The sequence below is a fragment of the Suricata suricatta genome, chromosome 2 (genome assembly GCF_006229205.1).
Source record: "Suricata suricatta isolate VVHF042 chromosome 2, meerkat_22Aug2017_6uvM2_HiC, whole genome shotgun sequence".
NCBI classification, from domain to species: Eukaryota; Metazoa; Chordata; class Mammalia; order Carnivora; family Herpestidae; genus Suricata; species Suricata suricatta.
Window position 1 is genome coordinate 72106002 of NC_043701.1, and position 21065 is coordinate 72127066.

At 36.7% G+C, this 21065-nt stretch overlaps 1 protein-coding gene across 1 annotated transcript in view; it reads right to left on the reverse strand.

Annotated features, from left to right (window-relative positions):
• SEMA3D (semaphorin 3D) overlaps positions 1-21065 on the reverse strand; it is a 182582-nt gene that overhangs the window by 59381 nt on the left and 102136 nt on the right. Inside the window, exons 5-8 of the mRNA XM_029928204.1 lie at positions 19806-19925; positions 14231-14324; positions 11337-11465; positions 1805-1947 (exon numbers count right to left, since the gene is read on the reverse strand). Of these exons, the coding sequence (XP_029784064.1) occupies positions 1805-1947; positions 11337-11465; positions 14231-14324; positions 19806-19925 (486 nt within the window). The remainder of the gene's footprint in view (positions 1-1804; positions 1948-11336; positions 11466-14230; positions 14325-19805; positions 19926-21065) is intronic.

The window sequence follows — 21065 nt, forward strand, 5'->3', positions numbered from 1 at the left end:
GAACAAAATATCCCAGTGCCAACACTTAACATTTACATCACATTTTTAATATAACAATTTATAAGTGGGGCGACTAAATTTTTCCACCTCTAACTTAACTTTCAGTAATACTAGGGTGAAAAGAGTACTTTGTAATGAATGAATTGCTATCAAATGCATTAGACCTATTAACTAAGTATTGAACTAGTTCACAAAACACTCATTTGTTATGTATGTTCATCGAAAAGTAACTTGTAAATCTTTTATGACATATTTAAAGTAACCCATTTATATAAATGATGTCAGTCCACAGTACAGCTTTTCAGGGTTGGGAGACTGTTATAAAGCATGCTCCAGTACACTAACACACTACGACTACTCCAAGCAATGGCCATTCATTTGTAGGCAAGAGGCTTCAAGAGAAATCACTGTGAATTCTTGGACTCTGAAAGAATGAGGATGCTTTTTAGAGAATTCTGTCCCCTGGGGGTGAAGGGATCAGTGGGAGACAGCATCCCTGGCTAGGATACTAGGTAAAGAATGGTGTGTGTTCATGAGCTGCCCTCATTCAAAAGCCATGTTTTCATTAGCACTTTTAAGTGCAGAGATGGTTTGTATTTCTGTCTCTGGAAGTGTTCAAAAGCCTGAGGGTACAGATTGGGACAAAAAAGTGATAGGCTTAAATGGGAGAAAATGAAAAGTTTGGACAAGACCAAAAAAAGCTTTCTACTATGAGTATTGATTAACTCAACAGCTCTTCTTCTTAATAACAGAGTTGATGCTGAAAGTGTCTGGCTATTTAAGAAAAGTTATTTCAGTGAAGATAAATCCAACAAAAAATATACTGAAGTCAAAAGTATGATTCCAGTGGCATTACTATTCTATAAAGATTGTATTCACTCAGATGAGAACTTTAAAGGAACAAAATGTAAGCATACACTAGAATTCTGTTTTCCTGTAAATTACATAAAATGGCAATCTTACAAAACTAATTTTTTGAATACTATTTTGATTATTCTTCAAAACAAACATTTTGCATTTCGGTTTATTTCCCCCCCCCTTTTATCCAATTTATTCTCAAAACCTATCTAGATGAATGCTCCAAAAAATATTTACTATAAATTACTAACCATAGTCTCAACTTATTTGATTCTTATAAAGATACATACTTTTACATGTCTGATGTGTTTCATAAAAATACCAGATCTGATTCTGTTAGTGTACCAGCTACTCCAGTTTCAAAATCACATTTAGTGTATAAACGCATTTTAATTTCCATGCGTCAGGGCAATGCAGTGATCTTGCTGGGAACAGTGAAAACCGGCAAAAGCATAACCTGTCAATAAAGAAGCAAACTGCCAAGTATCTAACTGAAACCTGGATAAGGGTTCACACAGGAAGAAGACAAAACCGATAACAGAACAGAACTATAATATTGGAAAAATTTGAATCTCCCTCTTTTTCCTTTTTCCTTTTGGATGTTAAAAATTATATATGTAAGGGGAGCCCGGGTGGCTCAGTCAATGAAGTGTCTGACTCTTGATTTAGGCTCAGGTCACAATCTCAGGGTTGCTCATGGGTTGGAGCCCTAGGTCAGGCCTCCGTTGGGTGACCTGCTTAAGATTCTTTCTCTACCCTTACCCTTCCCACTCTCTGTCTCTCATTCTCTCTTTCTCTCTCTTAAAAAAATTGTATACCCGTAAGATGGCATGAATTTATCCTACCACATATGAATAATGAACATTAAATACTTTTACTGCAACATTACGTGATTAATTGCTCATACATATACATACATGCCTTAAGTAAGATAAATATATCTTGCCTTACAAACTCTTCCAACTCGAGAAAGGATGGTCTTATCAGAAGTAGTGCCTTCTTGAGAAGATTCACGAAAGAAGAAATATATTTTATCATCATCTGGATTATAGGTGTCTGGGATGGGGAAAGTTCCAATAAATTTTGCTCCTGTTTGAAAGAAAAGAAGCTACTAGTTAAAATACTGAGACAATTCAGCCAAGATACCATTGGTGTCTTTTAATGTGAAACAATTAGCAGAATAAAAAAAAAAAACTGAACCATGAGTGGAATGTGGGAAATAAGACATATACACAAATGAACATGACACGGTATAGGAACGCGTATTAGCATGCAGAGGTCTTGAGCAAGTTCTCTGGGAACTTCAGAGACCTGGTGAGCACATGACTGACTGACAGTCAACTAAACTGCAGTCCTTTCAAACCTGGAGAATCTACAATGTTATATTTTCCTTTTATTTGATGGAGTCACTGCTTTTAAAATCACAATGAACATGGGGCACATGGGTGGCTCGGCTGGTTGAGAATCCAACTTTGACTCAGGTGATGATTTCACAGTTTGTGGGTTCCAGCCCCACATCAGGCCTGGAGCCTGCTTCAGATTCTGTGTCTCTCTCTCTGTCCCTCCCCTGCTCACACCCTGTCTCTCAACAATAAATAAATGTTAAAAATTTTTAAATCACAATGTACATAATGAAGAGCTTAGGGAAAACTATAAACACACCCCAAATTTGATAAATTATGATTTTATTTGTTGCATTTTGTGTAATTGTTAAAGGGAAAAAAGAAATTAAAACAACTAATTAATAGTGTTTGAGTTAACTCCATTGTAGGCTCCGGAGACAGTCTTTCCAGGTTTAAATTCTGTTTCCCCCACTTAGGGTGATAGTAAGCAAATGTTTATCTTCTCTATGTCTCAGTTTTCTCATGCCAAATATGAGGCTACCAAGCATCTACCTGCTGTGATAACCAACAGAATTAATATCTATAAAACACTTGCTATCTGATCGTGCCTGACACATAAGGGTTCAATAAATGTTATTTATTATTAAGATGATGTTCAGGATAATAATCATTATTATGACCACAAACGGGAATGACAGAAAATGTGGCACATCCCAATATTTGTTACAATAATATTTAGCTGATAAAAACGAAGTACATATTCTAAATGTACCAGCATGGAAAGATGTCCAAAAAATAAGTTGAGTGAAAAAAAATATTAGCAACACCACTAACTCTGTGCTGTACCAATGACAAGTCAATTCGGGTTACTAACTCCTTGTTTACAAAGTATTGGGGATTTTTAAGTCCTGTGTTTACAGAATTGTGAATTAACCAGGTAACAGATCAGTGAGGTGATGCTAATTCAGGAATGGTTCTTTTGATAAGGCAAAATAGAGAAAGAGAGTAGTTATTGAGTAAGGAAGGAAGGAGTTCAATTAAGTAGAAAACATGAGATGGCAGAAAGAAAGCATGGAGTACTTGTTAGGAAGTAGGAGCAGGAAACAAGACAAGACAAAACGTTTCAAACCACAACCACCGCAGGACCACAAAAACAAAACAAAGAATATGTGGTAGGTAAAAAAGATCAACATGGCCATATTGTCAAGTACCCCAGGAGAACTGAGAATCATCTCCCTGCTAATGTAGAGCAGTAGGTCAACAGCCTAGCAAACAAGACTTCATAATAGCCCTTCTTCAATAAACAAAAGTTAATGTTTGATTCCAAACAATGGGTAGTTCAGTTTTTATTGTCCCAGCCCGGCTGGGTCAACTGGGGTCCCCTATCCAATGTCTTCTCTGCTTAAATGGGAAACTTACGAGGGAAAGTGAGAGGGAATTATGTGTATAAACTTTCTCCCCTTTGTTTTTTATTATTTCCTGTTCTTTCTCTGAAGTTTAGAACGCCAGTGGATTCTAATGCTCTTGATAATCTCACTTCGATACAGTCCTAGGTTAAATAAAAAATAAATAAATTCTAGAAAACCATGTAGGGTTTTAAAATGTTAGTTTTCTAATTAAGCTTAAAATAGCAAGATTCATTAACAATCTCACTCAAGATGTTTTAATTTTTCTCTCCAGCCCCTCATTTAAATAGTAATAAATTACAAACATTTGGTTTTGAATCCCTGAGCAAAGTAAAAATTCTTTTGTAGTCACAAATTAACATTTCTAGGAGAGCCTGGGTGGCTCATTGGGTTCAGCATCTGACTCTTGATTTTGGCCCAGGTCATGATCCCAGGGTTCTGGGATTGAGCCCCATGTTGAGCTCCATGTGAAGACTGGAGCCTGCTTAAGATTCTCTCTCTCTCTCTCTCTCTCTCTCTTTTCTGCCTCTCTTCCCCACTCATTCTGTTCTCTCCCTCTTTCCCTCAAAATAAAAAAAAAACATTTCTAATTTTTATTTAAAAATATTATATTTCAAAAAACACTTCTTCGTGGACACAAATTATCTTATAAATGCAGTATTAGGAGTTCAGCACATTGGTGAATATATTTAATTACTACTATACAATATTCAGGGTATTTAGGACAAGAAAAACTGCTGCAATAACAGAGTACAGAAATGAATAAAAACTGACTCTTCAATTACAAATTGGATTAGGTAAGTATTAACATATGGCCAAGATATGACCACGAAAAGGTCCAAATCTTGATATTTTCAATGATTTCAAAGGAGAATGTAACAATGAGCATAGAACTATGGGCTCCCACAGACACAGACAAGGCATTGATAATAATCTATGGACTTTTTTGAATTTACAGATATCTAAATGTTACCTGCCTGGATGAAAGTCTCCAAGTGTCCTGCCATGTGTACCTTAAAAATACAGAAATATAAAGATAGGAGCACTTGAGTAGCTCAGTGGGTTGAGTCTGACTCTGTACTTTAGTTCAGGTCATGATCTCATGGTTTGTGAGCTCAAGCTCCATGTAGGGCTCTGTGCTGTCAGCATGGAACCTGCTTGGAATTCTGTCTCTCTCTCCCTCTCTCTTTGCCTCTCCCATGCTTGTGTTTGCTCTCTCTCTCTCTCTCTCTCTCAAAATAAGTGAATAAACTTAAAAAAAAAAAAAACCAAGAAGTACATTGCGGTGCCTGGGTGGCTCAATCAGTTGAGCATCTGACTTCAGCTCAGGTCATGATCTCATGGTTCACAAGTTCAAGCCCCACATTGGGCTTTGTGCTGACAGCATGGAGCCTGGAGCCTGCTTCAGATTTTGTGCCTCCCTCTCACTGATCCTCCCCTCCTGGCACTCTGTCTCTCTTTGTCTCTCAAAAATGGATAAACATTAAAAAAATTAAAAATTTACACAAATATATATGTTTCAAGAGGGCAGAATATCTGCCTTCCAGATTCAGTTGAGGTCCTGTCTTGGAGCTCAGATGCTAGTACTTTAAGGTAGAAACTCCTTCCTAAGTTGCTGCCAAGTTTGAGTAAAAATAGCTATCATTTAATCAGTGTATGACATGCACAGTTGTTGAATGAAATAATTTAAAATCGTACCAATAGACACCTGGGCTTTATTATAACAGCACATTTTTCCCCTCTGGCATTTAAAAGACATGCTTTAATAGGGACAGGGTTTAAAATCATACGTTTTCACAAACGAACTATTAGCATGACACTGAGAGGCATTGCCAAATGAAAATGGCATCAACCCAGCCTGCAATACACATCACTTTCATTTCTCCCTAGGAAGCTCTTTGCACACAGATGAGCACACACCATGATTTAAGAAGTAGTGAGTTCCTTCCTTGCTGTTCCTTCTTCTTTTAATATCTTCTTCCTACCACTTTGTCAAAATGTTATCCTTTTAAGTGAAAGGAGGATTTGTAGACAACAGAACTCTCCAAGAGAAACTTCAAATGAAAACTGCCTCCACATGTTCAAGACAAAAATTTAAAACAAAAGTTCTCATCTACTCCAGGAAAGAAAACTAAAACATATGGATTGGAAGCATCACAGTTTGTTTTCATTTTCCAAATGGTCATACTTCTAAGCTTGATCCTAAGATTCTCACAAAAATTCAAGTGTGTTTGAGGAACGACTCTGGCTTGTGTGTGTATTCCTATTTCCTGATGGGTTCTAAGGACAAGTTGATAAAGAAAAGTGAAAAAAAAAATGTGTGAAACCATCTAAGACTTCATTTAGAACTGCCCAAATATTTCACCCTTGTAATTTTTCCTCCTCCTGGCAAGGTATTTATTTAATGGATGCATTGGTCACTCAAAGAAGCTATCAGGATACATACTTCTTTTTTTTTTTAATGTTTTATCCATTTTTGATACATAGAGAGACAGAGCATGATTGGGGGAGGGGCAGAGAGAGAGGGAGACACAGAACGGGAAGCAGGCTCCAGGCTCTGAGCTGTCAGCACAGAGCCCGACGCAGGGCTCAGACTCAGGCACATGAGATCTGACCTGAGCCAAAGTCGGAGGCTTAACCAACTGAGCCACCCAGGTGCCCCAGGATACATACTTCTTAAAGCTACTGAAACTGGATTAGGTAAAGTCCTAGAGAAATTCTGACAAGGATCCTGGGCCTGGTAAGTGAAGAGGTAAGCTGATCTTGCTCAGGTTAACCCCAGGCAGGGCCAAGAACAAAATACGTCATTTACACAAGCATCAAGGATTTTATGGACTTCTAAAAGACTTACATCTAAAAGATTCATATATTTCTAAAGGTTAATTATCTAAACAGATACTCAACTGCAAATTTCATTTAACTTTTTATTTTGCCTAATCTAAATGTAAGATCAATTTATGCTTACAAGAGTATAATTAATCACAAACATGTAAAGAGTAGTATTTTAAACTAAAAGTGAAAGAATAGAGAGCAGAATTTAACAGGAAAAAAACTCTCAAACAGTCTAACTAGAAATAAGCAACACAGCAGTATAATAATACATTGAAAAAGCTGATTAGGCATTGACACTGACTCTATTATTTGAAATCTCAAACATCTGTCAGTTCTTTCAACCTGGCAACAAATTTATGAAATCGAGCAGTGAGTTTCACATCTTCATGCTAAGTGAACAGTAAAGAAAATTTACACTGGTGTTGCATTATTTGATTGTGGGCTATTGCACATAATAATCAGGTATATTTTAGACCAGCAGTGTCTACTAGAAAATTCTGTGATGATGGTAATGTTTTATATCTGTTCTGTCCAACGTAATAGCCCCTCACCCATGTGGCTAGTGAGCGCTTCAAACATGCCTAGTATGACTAAGGAACCAAGTTTTAAATGTGTTTAATTCTAATTAATTTAAATTTACACGTGGCCAGTGTCTCCTATATTAGATAGTGCAGCTTTATGCCAAGGAGTTTATATAAGTAACTGCTATGTCAGGTCCAGTGTTAAGGCAAAAACAGCCTTGATTCCCACAACTGCCACCAAAATGGCAGTCAGACTTGTGGTTCAGGAGACATGAGAGGCTATTCCTTTCAGAAGTTTGGTATTGGGATGGAAGGACGGGCTGGGGGACTAAGAGACCTGGGACACACATTCTTCAAGCCGTCTTAATTTATGGAATATGAGGTTGAATAAGATCATGTCAATGACAACATTATTCCTAATAATCTTCACAGTTTCTCTATCACTGTTTCTTGTTTCACCACACTCCTGACTCCAGTCAGATGATCCACTGACCTCTGTCTTCAGACCTCATGTTCGAACTACAAGCCAGAAACTGGATGCTTCTCAGAATGGAGAACAGGAATGCTCCCTACGCAAGCCAATCTTTTGCCTTCGTATGTAAAGTACTTCCTCATTACAAGAATCTCATATAGTTTCTATAATTTCTCCCTTGCTGTGTCCTAGTTTCCATGGACTGAGAAGTTTCTCAGCTGAAGAGGTCTCCTGAAGTACCATGCTCTTCTAATTCTGGCCTGACATCTGATCTGATGCTTGCTCTGACTTCACAGATTCTGCTCAGGTCTTCCACATCACTTACCTGACCATGTTTTCTCTATCTACTCTGGTGCCTACAACCAAACCCACATCCTCAGTTTGCTATTGTATAACGTGACATGTAGTCAAGGACCTTGTCCATAAATGAGGCTCCAAGAGCAGAGGACATGCAGTCAAAAGAGCAGAATTTGATTTGATCATATAATGCATTATATTATGTATATTATATGTTAATTATATTATATTATATTATATATAGTGTCTAGAGCAAGACATCACTGAGTTTTAATCTCAGATCTACTAGGTACCTATGAACAATATATCTGACTTCTAGTCTTTCCTTAAATATAAAATGGGAATAGTAATTTTCTCAGGATTATACCTCTAAATAAAATAATACTTTAAAAATGCCTAAAATAGTGACCAGCACGGATGCTAAAATAGTGTCAAGAATCCAGAGATAAGGTGACAAGATCTATAGAAAGATGGTGGCCATGAAAAGAATGAGGTCAATGGATATTTTAAAGGAAGTAAAGGCACCTAGTGATAGGATAGATAAGATAAAGGAGAGTGGGAAGAGGAAGAAATCAAAGATAACTTCAAGGTAATTGGGTAGACAATCGTTACAAAGTTAAGATAGATAGAAATCAGGAAACTGATATTGAAGGACAAATTAGAAAGGGAAAACAAGAATCTAATTTTTAATTAGACTCACAGGATTTTAGATTTTAGATCCAATTAGCTTTTTATACATCTATATCTACATATTTTTAAAGAAACTCAAGCAAAGGATCACAACTTGTAACTTACCTGTAAAAAAAAAAATCAAAGTTCATTAGTGGTACCGATATATTTTATTAGGCTTAAATATCTTTATTCCCATATAAAACAATCCATCTATTTCTTTTAATCTGGGATGAAAATGTAAGGTACCCAAATAAGTATTTTTAAGGGCTCTGAGTTGCAGAAAAAGGTTTGGAAATATAGTTTTAGGAGGAAATGGAACACAAGAAATAGTTGAAGTTCTGAGAACGGATGAGCTCACAGAATTACCATGTAGACAGAGAAAAAGAAAAAGTGGTCAATAGTTAGAAAGGTGAAATAGACGTCAGTGAATCACAGAACATTCAGGGTTTTAGTCCAACCTCCTTCCTTTCTCACCTTTAAGAATAATAATAAAGATGGTGATGACAGTATTGACATTGAACCGCTCTTAAAATTGTCTTCCATCCCATTTCCCAGTATGACCTTCCCTTTATGATCCAATTCAATCCTTAGAACACACTGTGAGTAACTACTATTATGCCAAATTTTTGACAAAGAATTTAGATGCACATGAAGGTTTGACAAAGGTCACAAAGAAGCGAGACTTAGGATTTAAACCAAGGTAAGTAAATTCTACAGAAACACAGCTGTGATTTGTACCTAAACTTTGTATCTAGACTTATTGTGATCATTTTGCAATATATACAATTATCAAATCATTATGTTGTACACTTGAAACTTGAGTATAGTGTTATATGTCAATTATACTTAGGAAAGAAAGAAAGAGAGAGAGAAAGAGAAAAAGAAAGAAAGGAAAAAAGAAAGGAAAAGAAAAAGAGCTCAACCATAGCTAACTTCCCCATGATTTCAGGATATTTACAGTTTTCTAGCCCCATCTCCCACTCTCTTTTGTAGCTCTGGGCAGTCATCATCCATGAGGTCAGTAACCTTCCCATGTAGTCTTTGCAAGCCCAGGAATAAAACAGCATTCAGTATGCCAAGTGTCCTCAAAAGTTGTTTAACACATATTAAACCAATTCAAGGCTTCCTACTTTGTAACACTCTTCACACTGTACTCAGAACAGCAAGCTAGTCAGAGAGTTGAGAAAAGATTCTCTACATTTAATTCAGCAGTGCTGCAGACTTGTATATGGACATGTTACTGTTAAGAAATAAATAGAACAATCTCTGAAAAGAGGGGCAATGTGATATTTGCCATCCTAAGACTGAGACAGACAATCAATACTTCATTTTTAGGCTACAAGAATATCTTGTTACCTAAATAGATAGGTAAGTTTTTCTATTTGGTAAAAATCAATGAGGTCAGTCTCAAAACAACTATTTTCACAAAACCCTCACAATGCTCAAAAAGATAGTCTCGCCTTGTACAAGTACAAAGAAATTAATGAGTAATCACATAGTTGGAGATATTCAGGTTCTCTTTGAGCCAATGGAGATCCTATTGTTGTGTAAACAGATGGATCAGGAGGTTTTGACCAAAGAAATGTTTTAAAGTGTTTTTTCCCTTTTGTTTATGTTGTCACTGCTCAAAGAATACTGAGATAGAGAGATAGACCCTAGGAAATGTCTACCTAGGCCTCTCCCACTAAAACCCAATATTTATGGTAGAAATAAGAAATGTTATCTGCCTGCTTAAACAGTAATGTTATGTTATTCTGCCATACTGTGCAGTAAAGTCCTATGAAAATTAGAAAACATTAGACTAACATGGCAAAAATTGACCTGCTGTACAGTAGAAGAGGAAAAACAAACATAAATAAATTAATCAATTAATTCATCAGTGGATTTTTAAACTCAGAATTCTTTTTTTTTTAATGTTTTTTTAAAATTTATTTTTGAGAGACAGAGACAGTATGAGCAGGGGAGGGTCAGAGAGGGAGGGAGACACAAACTCTGAAGCAGGCTCCAGGCTATGAGCTAGCTGTCAGCACAGAGCCTGATGCAGGGCTTGAACCCACGAACCATGAGATAATGACCTGAGCCAAAGCTGGACGCTTAACCGACTGAGCCACCCAGGTGTCCCAAACTCAGAATTGTGTAGGACATCTAAACAAAAAAGTAATCACAAAAACTAATGTCAACATTAATATGCTTTGAATTTTGAGGGACACCTCAACCCAAATCTAAATTATTTTTACTCAAAAGAAGTCGCCATTATAACCTAACCCCTTTTCATTAGGCTTATATACAGTATTTGGCTTTGTCATTAAAAACTAGGTGGCTCTACTGGTTAAGTTTCCCACTTCGGTTCAGATCATGGTCTGAATTCAAGCCCCGCATTGGCCTCTGTGCTGACAGCTCAGAGTCTGGAGCCCGCTTTGGATTCTGTGCCCCTCTCTCTCTGCCCCTCCCTGGCTCACCCTCTGTCTGTCTCTTTCTCTCTAAAATAAATAAATAAACAAATAAAAATAAGAAAATTAAAAACAAAACCCAAATGAAACAAAACAAAAAACAGGCTGCAGGAGAAAGACTGCCAACTTGAATCCCGGGTTCTACAACTGACAAGTTATAAGCACTTGACCAAATTACTCAATTTCACTCTACCTCAGTTTGCTCATCTTTAAAAAGTACATAACAATAATGTATACCTCATGTCACTGTGTACATTTAAAAAATGGACTACTGCATGGAACAGGGTCAAAGACAAGAGCACACTGTCGGCACATGTCAGCTATTATTATTACATACATGACAGGTTCTGGAGAGCTGTCTAACATAGTGAGGAATTATATTGAATGCTAAATCACTTATCCCCAAACACATTTGAGTGAATAATAATGAGCTTCTTATCTACCCACAAGCAAAGGCAAAAAAATGGAGTCAGAAAATCACTAACCATTGAGCCAGTAGTGCTCTGAAATGTCAGTTCTGATGTAATGGTGGTCGTGAGAAGGCCCAAGGGACCGCGTGAATGCGGTATCTTTGCCAAGGAAATCAGAAGCTGTTCCAGAGTAGAGGTACTCATCTGAGAGGGAGAAGAGAATACATGACTATTACAAGTACAGCAGCAGATACGATTTGCAATATTCTCCTTTCACTGCGTGAAACCAGAGATATTATATACGGGCTCGTAAGTATCATGTTCAAATTTTGAAAAATGTGCATGGTCAAAGATAATATAGTTCAACAAAACTTTGATAAGCTGCTGCTAGACACCTGAATATAAAAATGGCCAAAGTCTTCCTAATTAATAATTGCATGTACATTCACTTCTCTTATGAATAAGCTCTTCCTTCTTTTCCCTCTCCCTGCAAATGATTCAAGGATACATCATAATTAGGAGTTTGTCTTTATAGTGACACACACAAAAATATTAAAAAAGCAAATGCCATAATGAGAAATGGATTGTGTAATTAGTATTTGCTTAACCGGCACAACCTCAATGACCACAACTTTTCTGTGCCTAACCTCTGTTGAAAGGGAGCTTTCAGCACTGAAGTCATTCTTTGTAATTATAACATGTTGCATTCCTTGTAGCTAATCACATCTCTAATGGCTCTGATAAACAGGAATTCCTGAAAAGGGGAAGATGTGGCTATTACTGCATACCAAACTTCTTTGTCCTGTTATTTATGTAAAATGCAAATCCATGTTTTACCAGAGAGAGGAGCAGAGCGGGTGGGAAAGCAGAGGAGACAGGAGAGGAGAAAAGAAAGAGGGCAGGGGAGGAAGAAGGGAAGGAGAAAGATGAGAGGGAGGGGAGGGAGGAAGAACAGAAAGCAGAGATGGAGGGAAAGGGGGAAGAGAAAGGACTGGGGGAGACAAAGGGAGTGGTGGTCAGTGTCCCTAATGCTGGTCAGCACGTGGAGGAGGAGAGATAAGAATGCTGTTCCTATGGCAGAATACACTGCCCCTTTGACAGCTAAGCCTCCGTTTTGAGAAATCTTTTTAGTCAACAATATTCAGTACACCTAACAGACTAAAATTTAAAAAAGAAAAGCTAATCTCTACAGAGCATTTATATTTTTAAATATAAGAACAGTTAAATAAATATAAGAACTTAAGTTCTTAAATATAAGAACTTAAACTAAAGGACATTGTTTTATCACTAAAATCCAATTTTCCATAGAAACATTATCTTTAAAATTCTGGTTTTTATAATTGATTGAGATATATCCTAAATCCTCTGGTTATATCCATCTAAATAACTTTCTAATGAACTATTTGAGTCAACCAATTTAATCATGACAAGAGTCAATTTCCAAAGGGAAAAATGTAAAATATAACAAACACAGAAGAGAGATATCCAGTTAGGTAAATAAATGTAGATATGATACTGCTTCCAACTTTTCAAGCATTCCCCTAAAGTACATGGTAAATGACAATATTTCATTGTGGGACACATTTTTTTAAACGGAAGAACAGAAATAAAAATATCAACCAAGACATTAACAGGTAAGAGTAAAAGAAACAAGCCATTTATTTAAAACATTCAAAACTGTGGATATTTGAACATTTTGTCAGGAAAAAAAACGGTATATTTCAAACTGAAAATTTTATCTGTCTATCCACGCTTTAAAACTGTCTTCTTTATATTTAAATCACTTAGGGATTTGTAAGAGGGGTCACCAGTGCCTACAATCCATTGTTTTTATTAAGGATCTGTCAGCCCCACTTGACAGATCAAAATCCCAAATCATCCATCTCACTTTCTGAGGATAATGACTGCACATTAGTCATACAATTTTGAAAACACACAAAAACACACACGCTTTCACTTCAAAGGAAGATCACTAGTTCTCACTAGGTGAAAATTAAAATGTCACGGTGCTTCACTCTTATCGTCTATTCAAACATTTGATAGACAAGTTAAATAAAAAGAGAGCAAAGTCATGAACCAAACCAAGACAAAAGGAGTCCTTATAATGGTTAAAATTCAGAGGTCGTGCAGACATTCCTCTGAACAGACTTCAGACCACACGGCACTGCCTTCTTTAAACAGGATAGTCACCTCACAAGTTGAATTTATGATGTAGACAAACCAAGAGCAGACTAAATATGTTAGCAGAAATTTTGCATTTCCACGAATAAATTCAGGTTAGGGTGAAATTGAGGGGAAAAGTGTGACAACATTCTATTATCTGTATTCTACCAGTTGTTTTATTAATTTATCCACTGCATCTTATTATTAATCCTTCCACTCAAATCTTCAACATATTTTGTATTTTATCATAAATGTTTAAAGAATTGTTAAATTTAACTTCAAAGTAAGCCAAACAGGGACATAGCTTAGTATAAGAAAATCTGACATCTAAATATAAAATTATAGAACAAGTAAGTACGTGCTATTTGCATTAAAAGGATTATTTAACCAGAAGTTCATTTAAAAGCTGTGTAGAGGGGTGCCTGGGTGGCTCATGTGGTTAAGTGTCTTAACTCTTGATTTTGGCTCAGGTCATGATCTCACAGTTCACCTCATGGTTTGTGGGATCCCATGTGCAGCCCTGCTTGGGATTCTCTCCCATACTCTTTTTCACCCTCTCTCAAAATAAATAAATAAATATAAAAAAATACAACTAAATAAAAACTAAGTAGAAATCAACAATTGCTGGGGCCTCACCTGAGGATGAGGACACTAAATATAGAGACTTGGCACTAAAATACGATAAATCAAAAAGCTAGTGAAAGAGTAATCCAAAGTAATCTTTAATGCAAGAAACTGTGGTTTAATCTACACGTACCTTTTCAGAAAATCACCTAAAAGCAAGAACCGCCTGCCGTTGATCTTACCTGTCATTACTGAAGCGAAGGGCTGCTGAGGATCAAAAGGACATTTCAGTCTGCCAGACTCCAAATTATGTGTGTCTAGCTTGAATATAACTTCCTGTTATGAGAAATATTAACACAAGTGAGATTTTTTTAAATAGCAGGATCAGCAAGAAGATAGGAGATAAGAACTAAATTCTAACTCATTAATTCAACAAAAACTGATGGAGCATAGCATGAACATCAGTCTGTGCTCCTTAACTCTTTGGCAAATATTATTTCTGGCAAGGCTCAATTCCCATGGCTTGGTCTGCGTTTGCCCCAAGGAGTAATGATAATACTGAATGAATTTTTCAATCGGAAGTAGTCATGTAATCAAAACACTAAGTCTGGACCACTCTCATTATCAAAATCACCGTCAAGCATACATATTTCTTAAGCCTAAAAACAAATTTACTGAGGCTAATAATTCTCACTTAAGAAATGAATTGATGGGGTGCCTGCCTGGCTCAGTTAGTGGAGCGTGGAACTCTTGATCTCAGGGTCATTAGTTCGAGCCCCACGTTGGGTATATAGAGATTACTTTTAAAAATTAATTAATTAATTTACTATAATAATTATACTTCCATTACTATTTCGGTTTGTTGACTCAAGCATCTGCAACTATACCAAAATAAGCTTTTGTGATTTTAGAGACACAAAAGCATTTTAAGGCAGGGAGTTCATTTACTGAGCTGTTGATACATGTGGCAAAAAAAAAAAAAAAAAAAAAAAACCCAACAACAAAAAAACCCTGTTGTAGTATTTTCACTATTATGAAAACACTGTACACATTAAAACCACATAGTTATTTTGGCTGAAATATCTATTTTTATAATAGTGGCCACAGACAGAATGACATTGGCTGACTTTTAATATTCAGGAAAAAATAACATCTTAAGTTGAACTTTCCAAGAAAAATATGAATGTATAATGAATATGGCCCCATGAGTTTATTTCATAACAATGACAACACTAACATCCAACAGAAAGGCTGACTCACCCCACACATGCACTAGTTAGAGAAACTCAGCATTTCAGACATTTTCTCTGGATTGCGTACCTACCAAGTTATATCAGAACACACATGTGATAAGAAAGGTACACTCCGAGCTCCTTATCGAGAAAGTAAGCAATGAAGCAAAAAGGATGGAGGATATTGGATTACTTGTTGTATGATGCTGTCATTTCAGATTTGTTTCTTCTGAACAGAACCAAGAGTAATTACCACCTTATTAAAAAAAAAACAGTGGCAGCAATTTAAATAGCATGATTGCCAAATGCTATTTCATCATTTTAAGTAAATGGACAGGAAAAGACCTGCTGTTAATAGGGACTAACCATGGGCCAGAAAATGTATATACATTATCTCACTGAATCCTCACTGTAAGCCTAGAGATGTAGCTATTTTAAGAATTCCAGCTTTACCAGTGAAATATTGAGGCTTCAAGGGATTACGTATCTTGTTCAGCATCACATGGCTAGTAAGAGGCAAAGCAGTAGCCTGAACTCTCAGGGCTGTCCCCAAAGTTCATGCTGTTAACTAATCTCATCTCCGAATTTCAAACTTGTGGATTTAAAAACGTGTTGAAAACAACTTATAGACCCACCATGACCGTGTAATATGATCAAATCCAAGTATGTTTGGTTAGAACAGGCCAGCTAATGAGAAGCTGTGATAGTGGAGCCTAGGCATGGAAAAGGTCCAGTGAGAACATATTTAGGGCACACTTCCCAACTGGGAATGGGGCTAGAGATCTGTCAGGAGGAAAAAACACCTGTAGATAATGGCTCTTATGTATGTTTAAATACCATTGAGAGCACATTATTTTCCATAGATCAAATAGAACTGGAGACCCTAAAGCCTATAATGGGGATTGTAATGGGACAAAAAGTAAGCTGAATCCTGGTGAGCCAGAGGTTATAGTAAAAAGCTAAGAAAGAAAAACCAAGAAAACCAGAGAATGGCACAGTTGTTGAAAAGTACTGGATAAACCCTGATAATTGTACAGACTTCTGTTTTTAAGATGTTTCATTTCATTAAATTCTCAAGATAAGCCCATAAAATTGGTATCTGTGAAGGCTTAGGACAAGGTCTCACTTATAATTGCCTGAAGAAAGAAAATATCAGGCAAATTTCCTTAAGCCAGAGTGAAGGACACCAGTAGGAAAACCATATAAAAAATAATGTTTGATTAAATGGACTTTCTGAGATAAACTGACTAATGTACACAATGCCAACTTTTGAGACAGCTTCAGTTTCATAAGACTTGTCCTGTTAAATTCCTTAAGCCTAATTCATTAAGCAAAATGTACCTAAATAAGCTGTGCACAGACATCTGTTGAAATAAAAAGATAAGCATGATAGGAAACTTTTAATCCACATAGCAACGAGGCAAAGTTATTATTAATACCACCCCCAATTAAAGAGATTTGCAGCAGCAGAGGGGAGATCCCAGAGCAAAGAACACTCTTCCAGTGTAAATACTAAACAACCAGCAGACATTGCCAGTATCATGGAATGTATATATATGTATATATTGTGTATCTACACACACACACACACACACACACACACACACAGAATGATGTATATATATTGAATGTGTATATACACATACACTTGACACACACACATTCATGCATACATATATTGCAGACATTATTTTCACCTTGAAGTTTAAACCCACACTTTTAAAATCCTTGCCTTTTTGCCTTTCTGTGTTCCTATCACCTATTATGGCTGAGCACTAAGTGACTGGAAGGAAGGAAGTACTCTGCCAAAAGCATTTTCTCATTTTCTCCTCAAAATAACTGGGTGAGATAGTTACTATTAGTATCATTATCATTTTTCTAAATAAACAGAAGCTTAGAAATGTTATGCAGGGAGCCTAAGACTATGCAGCTGGTAAATGGCTGAAGCCATAATTCATGATTCAAACCTTGGCTCTCCACACATTATTAGCTGTTAACAAGTGCCCGGACTTCTGTCCTGAAATCCGGATCCACATGCCCACTTGGCATGACCTGCATTTCTCAGATGCAGAGTGTACAAATCTAGCCTACCATTTCCCTCCCAAACTAACTACTATTCTCACCTCAATAAGTAATACCACTGTCCAATTCACTGCCAAAGACAGAAATCTGGAATTGATTTGAGGTTTTTTTTTTTTTTTTTTTTTCCTCTTTCTTCTCATCGCCCAGCCACGCTGTACACAAGTCCCCTGGAAGGGACTTCCCAAACTTCTCTCCTCCATCCCTTCTATCTATTGCTGATCCCTCTTTCTAGCCACTTTAGGAGCAACTTTATCTCTCTGAATTTAGAAGGAAGAGCCTTCTAAATTCACTCTGGAAGGACAATGAATTCCCAGGACTAACAATTCATTTAAAAAGTTAACAATCTTCCAGCAGCATCACTGCACAATTACCTGCGCCCCTGACCAGTGGAAAGCACACAAGGCTCCGTATCCCTGCTCACTCATAATTCTCGAGTTCACAGAACTTGTAAATCTGACTGCCCCAGGGCTGCTTGACAGTCCCAAGCTAAGTAATTAGCTCCATCTAAATTCCCTTTCAGCACTTGTGACTTTTAGGAGGTAAAGAACACTATTTGCACCCCTCAGCAAGTTGTGAGTTTGGCCTTTAGCCTCAGGGCTCAAAACACATCCAAGCTGTGGGCCTATCTCATATAATTACACCCTATGCTAAGAGCTACTGTTATATATTACCCTTCATCAAAGCTAAGGAAGAGAACATTACACCAGCAACAAAGAATGATGGATTCAAGTTGCCAAGTCTCCTAGTGGTTCAGAGATTTAACTATGAGAGTTGCTTTATTTTCAAACAGTTGAGAACAGGCTGGTTAGACAAGTTGGTTAGAGAGGAAAATTAATCCAGCCACAGCTGTGGGTTTGATCTCTGCATGAATCGGTTAAATCAACGTAAAGAAAGGTGTTCCATAAGCCCAGACGTTGCTTTCAAACACACAGCCAATTATCCTGCAAATATGTGTGGTTATTCACAAGTAGTGTACACATAAACATAAGGATGACAGTACAACCCATCAAACCCATACAAAGAAACGATTTAGAGGATGTCTTCTAAATCTCAGGTGGGCATGCTTGCTCTGGAGACAGACTGCTTTGGTTCAATTCTTTGCCAGACCACTTATTAGCTGGGTGATTTCAGTCATGTTATTTAATTCCACAGAGATTCCATTTTTACTAACTTGTAAGTTGGGAGTTACAAAGGTGTTAACTTCAATTAAGAGTGTTGTGAAGTCTCAAAGAAACATCCATGAAAAGTGCCTGGCACAGTACATGACCCAAAGAAGGTGCTTTAATGTACTAGTTACTAATTAAATTACTGAAGTCTGCCTTATTCTCATTTATTAAAATGCTCATTGATCGCTGGAATATATGACTCCTAACTTAGTACAACCTTTATTTCCACTATGTCAATTTGATCTGGCAGAAATCATGATTCAGTGTGCTAATGACTATTGATCCAATTTTAAGAAAATAATTAAAATCCTCTGTGCTTAGTAGGCACCACTGTAGCCATACGTATCAGGTCAAATTTGACAAATGGGGAAAATGAAATTATATATAAGATACAATTCCACTGCAAGGCCTTATGGGATGTGGATTTTTACTAAGAAAAACATACTATATAAATCTAATTATAATGGAAACTCAAGAGAAAATAACGACGTACATAAAGCCCATAGAAAACAAGCATTTTCAACATTTTGCACTTTTAATTTTGATCATCTCATTAAACAAACTTCTAATAAAACTGTCAAAAAACTATTAATAAAACTTCCCTATGACCCTGCAATAGCACTGCTGGGGATCTACCCAAGGGATACAGAAGTGCTGATGCATAGGGGCACATGTACCCCAATGTTCATAGTGGCACTTTCAACAATAGCCAAATCATAGAAAGAGCCTAAATGTCCATCAACCGATGAATGGATAAAGAAGATGTGGTATATATACACAATGGAGTACTACATGGCAATGAGAAAGAATGAAATCTGGCCATTTGTAGCAAAGTGGATGGACCTTGAGGGTGTCATGCTAAGCAAAATAAGTCAGGCAGAGGAGAGATACCATATGTTTTCACTCATAGGTCTAATAGGAGAAACCTAACAGAGGACCATTAGAATGGGAAGGGAGGAAAAGAAAGTAAAGGAGAGGGAGGGAGGCAAATCATGAGAGATTCTTGAATACTGAAAACAAACCAAGGGCTGAAGAGGGAAGAGGAAAGGGGATGGGGGGTGATGGTTATGGAGGGGGGCACTTGTGGGGAAGAGCACTGGGTGTTCTATGGAAACCAACTTGGCAATAAACTATTAAAAAAAAAAAAAACCCCAAAAAACCCCTGTTATTAGGTAGATAAAGTGTATAACCAAAATAGCAATCCATAAGGTGGGTGGAAACATGAGTTCTTATAAACTATATGATTCAAATTTTATAGTCAAATATGACTGCTTCACATCAAAGATATTAAGAAACATTATTACAAACAATTGTTTTCATTCTATTTCATATATTACCTCCTTGTAGACTCCAAGATCAATATAACCACATATTGGATGAAATGCTCCAGTTCCACACACATAAATGTGAGTTTTGTTGTAGGGCTGAAGTACGCGCATGAAATTTGCACATTCTGTCTGTTGGACATAAAAAAAATAAAGCATTATCACACAACTCACATTTTTGAAAGATTATGAATCATACCAGCTATTTTCTAAGTAGATAAATCATCAGGAATAACAGCAAAGATGAAAAAAAGGTTTATGAGAAACATTTAAACATTTGATTTAGCAAAGGAGGCAAAACAAACTAGAAACTGTGCCTTAAATGAGCAACTGAAACTATCTGAAGCTTTATAGGTTTTGAACTAATTGGGGTGTTAGGATGTGCATCTCTATAATAGGTATTCAGTGGGGCCCAGAGAATAAACATAAACAGAATGAGATAGCCACACATTTTTTCAGGGATTGCTTGGAGAACAGAAGCTGTCATGTTCTGATGCTCCCACATTATCTATCTCATATAGATCCTACTGCTTATGACATCAATGGTCTCAGCTCCCCTGACCAAAACACTGAACACGGACGCATATGCTCAGACACGTATTCCATTCTTATTGGGCGGAATGCCCTATCACTTGATTTCCATTTAGTTTCAATGTTACAGAGCGTGTAAGACTCAACCTGACTCCTGTTTATTTTAAGAATCTCTTGTTTTTTCATACATTTTTTGCACAGGCTCAAATTTTTCAAGAGACTTATATATTCCTGCTTGTTTTCATATGCTTAGTCCTAGAAATATTTCTTTGCATTATTATTGTTATTAATTATTATGTATCCTTTAGTTACTTATAAATAGTGACTCAATTTTCCAGAGTAATCATTTCTGTTATTATACATTATTTTCTATTTATCTCCTATAAGTAATTTCTTATCTTTACATAATTATTGTGAATGATTTTAACCATGGCTTTGTGGTTCCCGGACCCAAAAACCCCTTTGAAAACATGAGCTAGAGTACACTAGTATTCTACATTGATTCCATCTAGGAGATGAGTGTTCACTAAGGAAGAAACCTCATAGAGCCACTGGGATTCATAGAAAAAGCCTAGTGCTTCTCTACCTGATTGACCATGATTTCCTTACCAGTCAGACATTGGCCTAACGGTCACTCTTGTTGTTGGGCTATTAAGAAGGAATATATTACCAAAAAACCCCAACACCAAAAAAGTGACCTAACTGGAATTGTGGTTTTTAAAATTACATAAAATTTTCAAA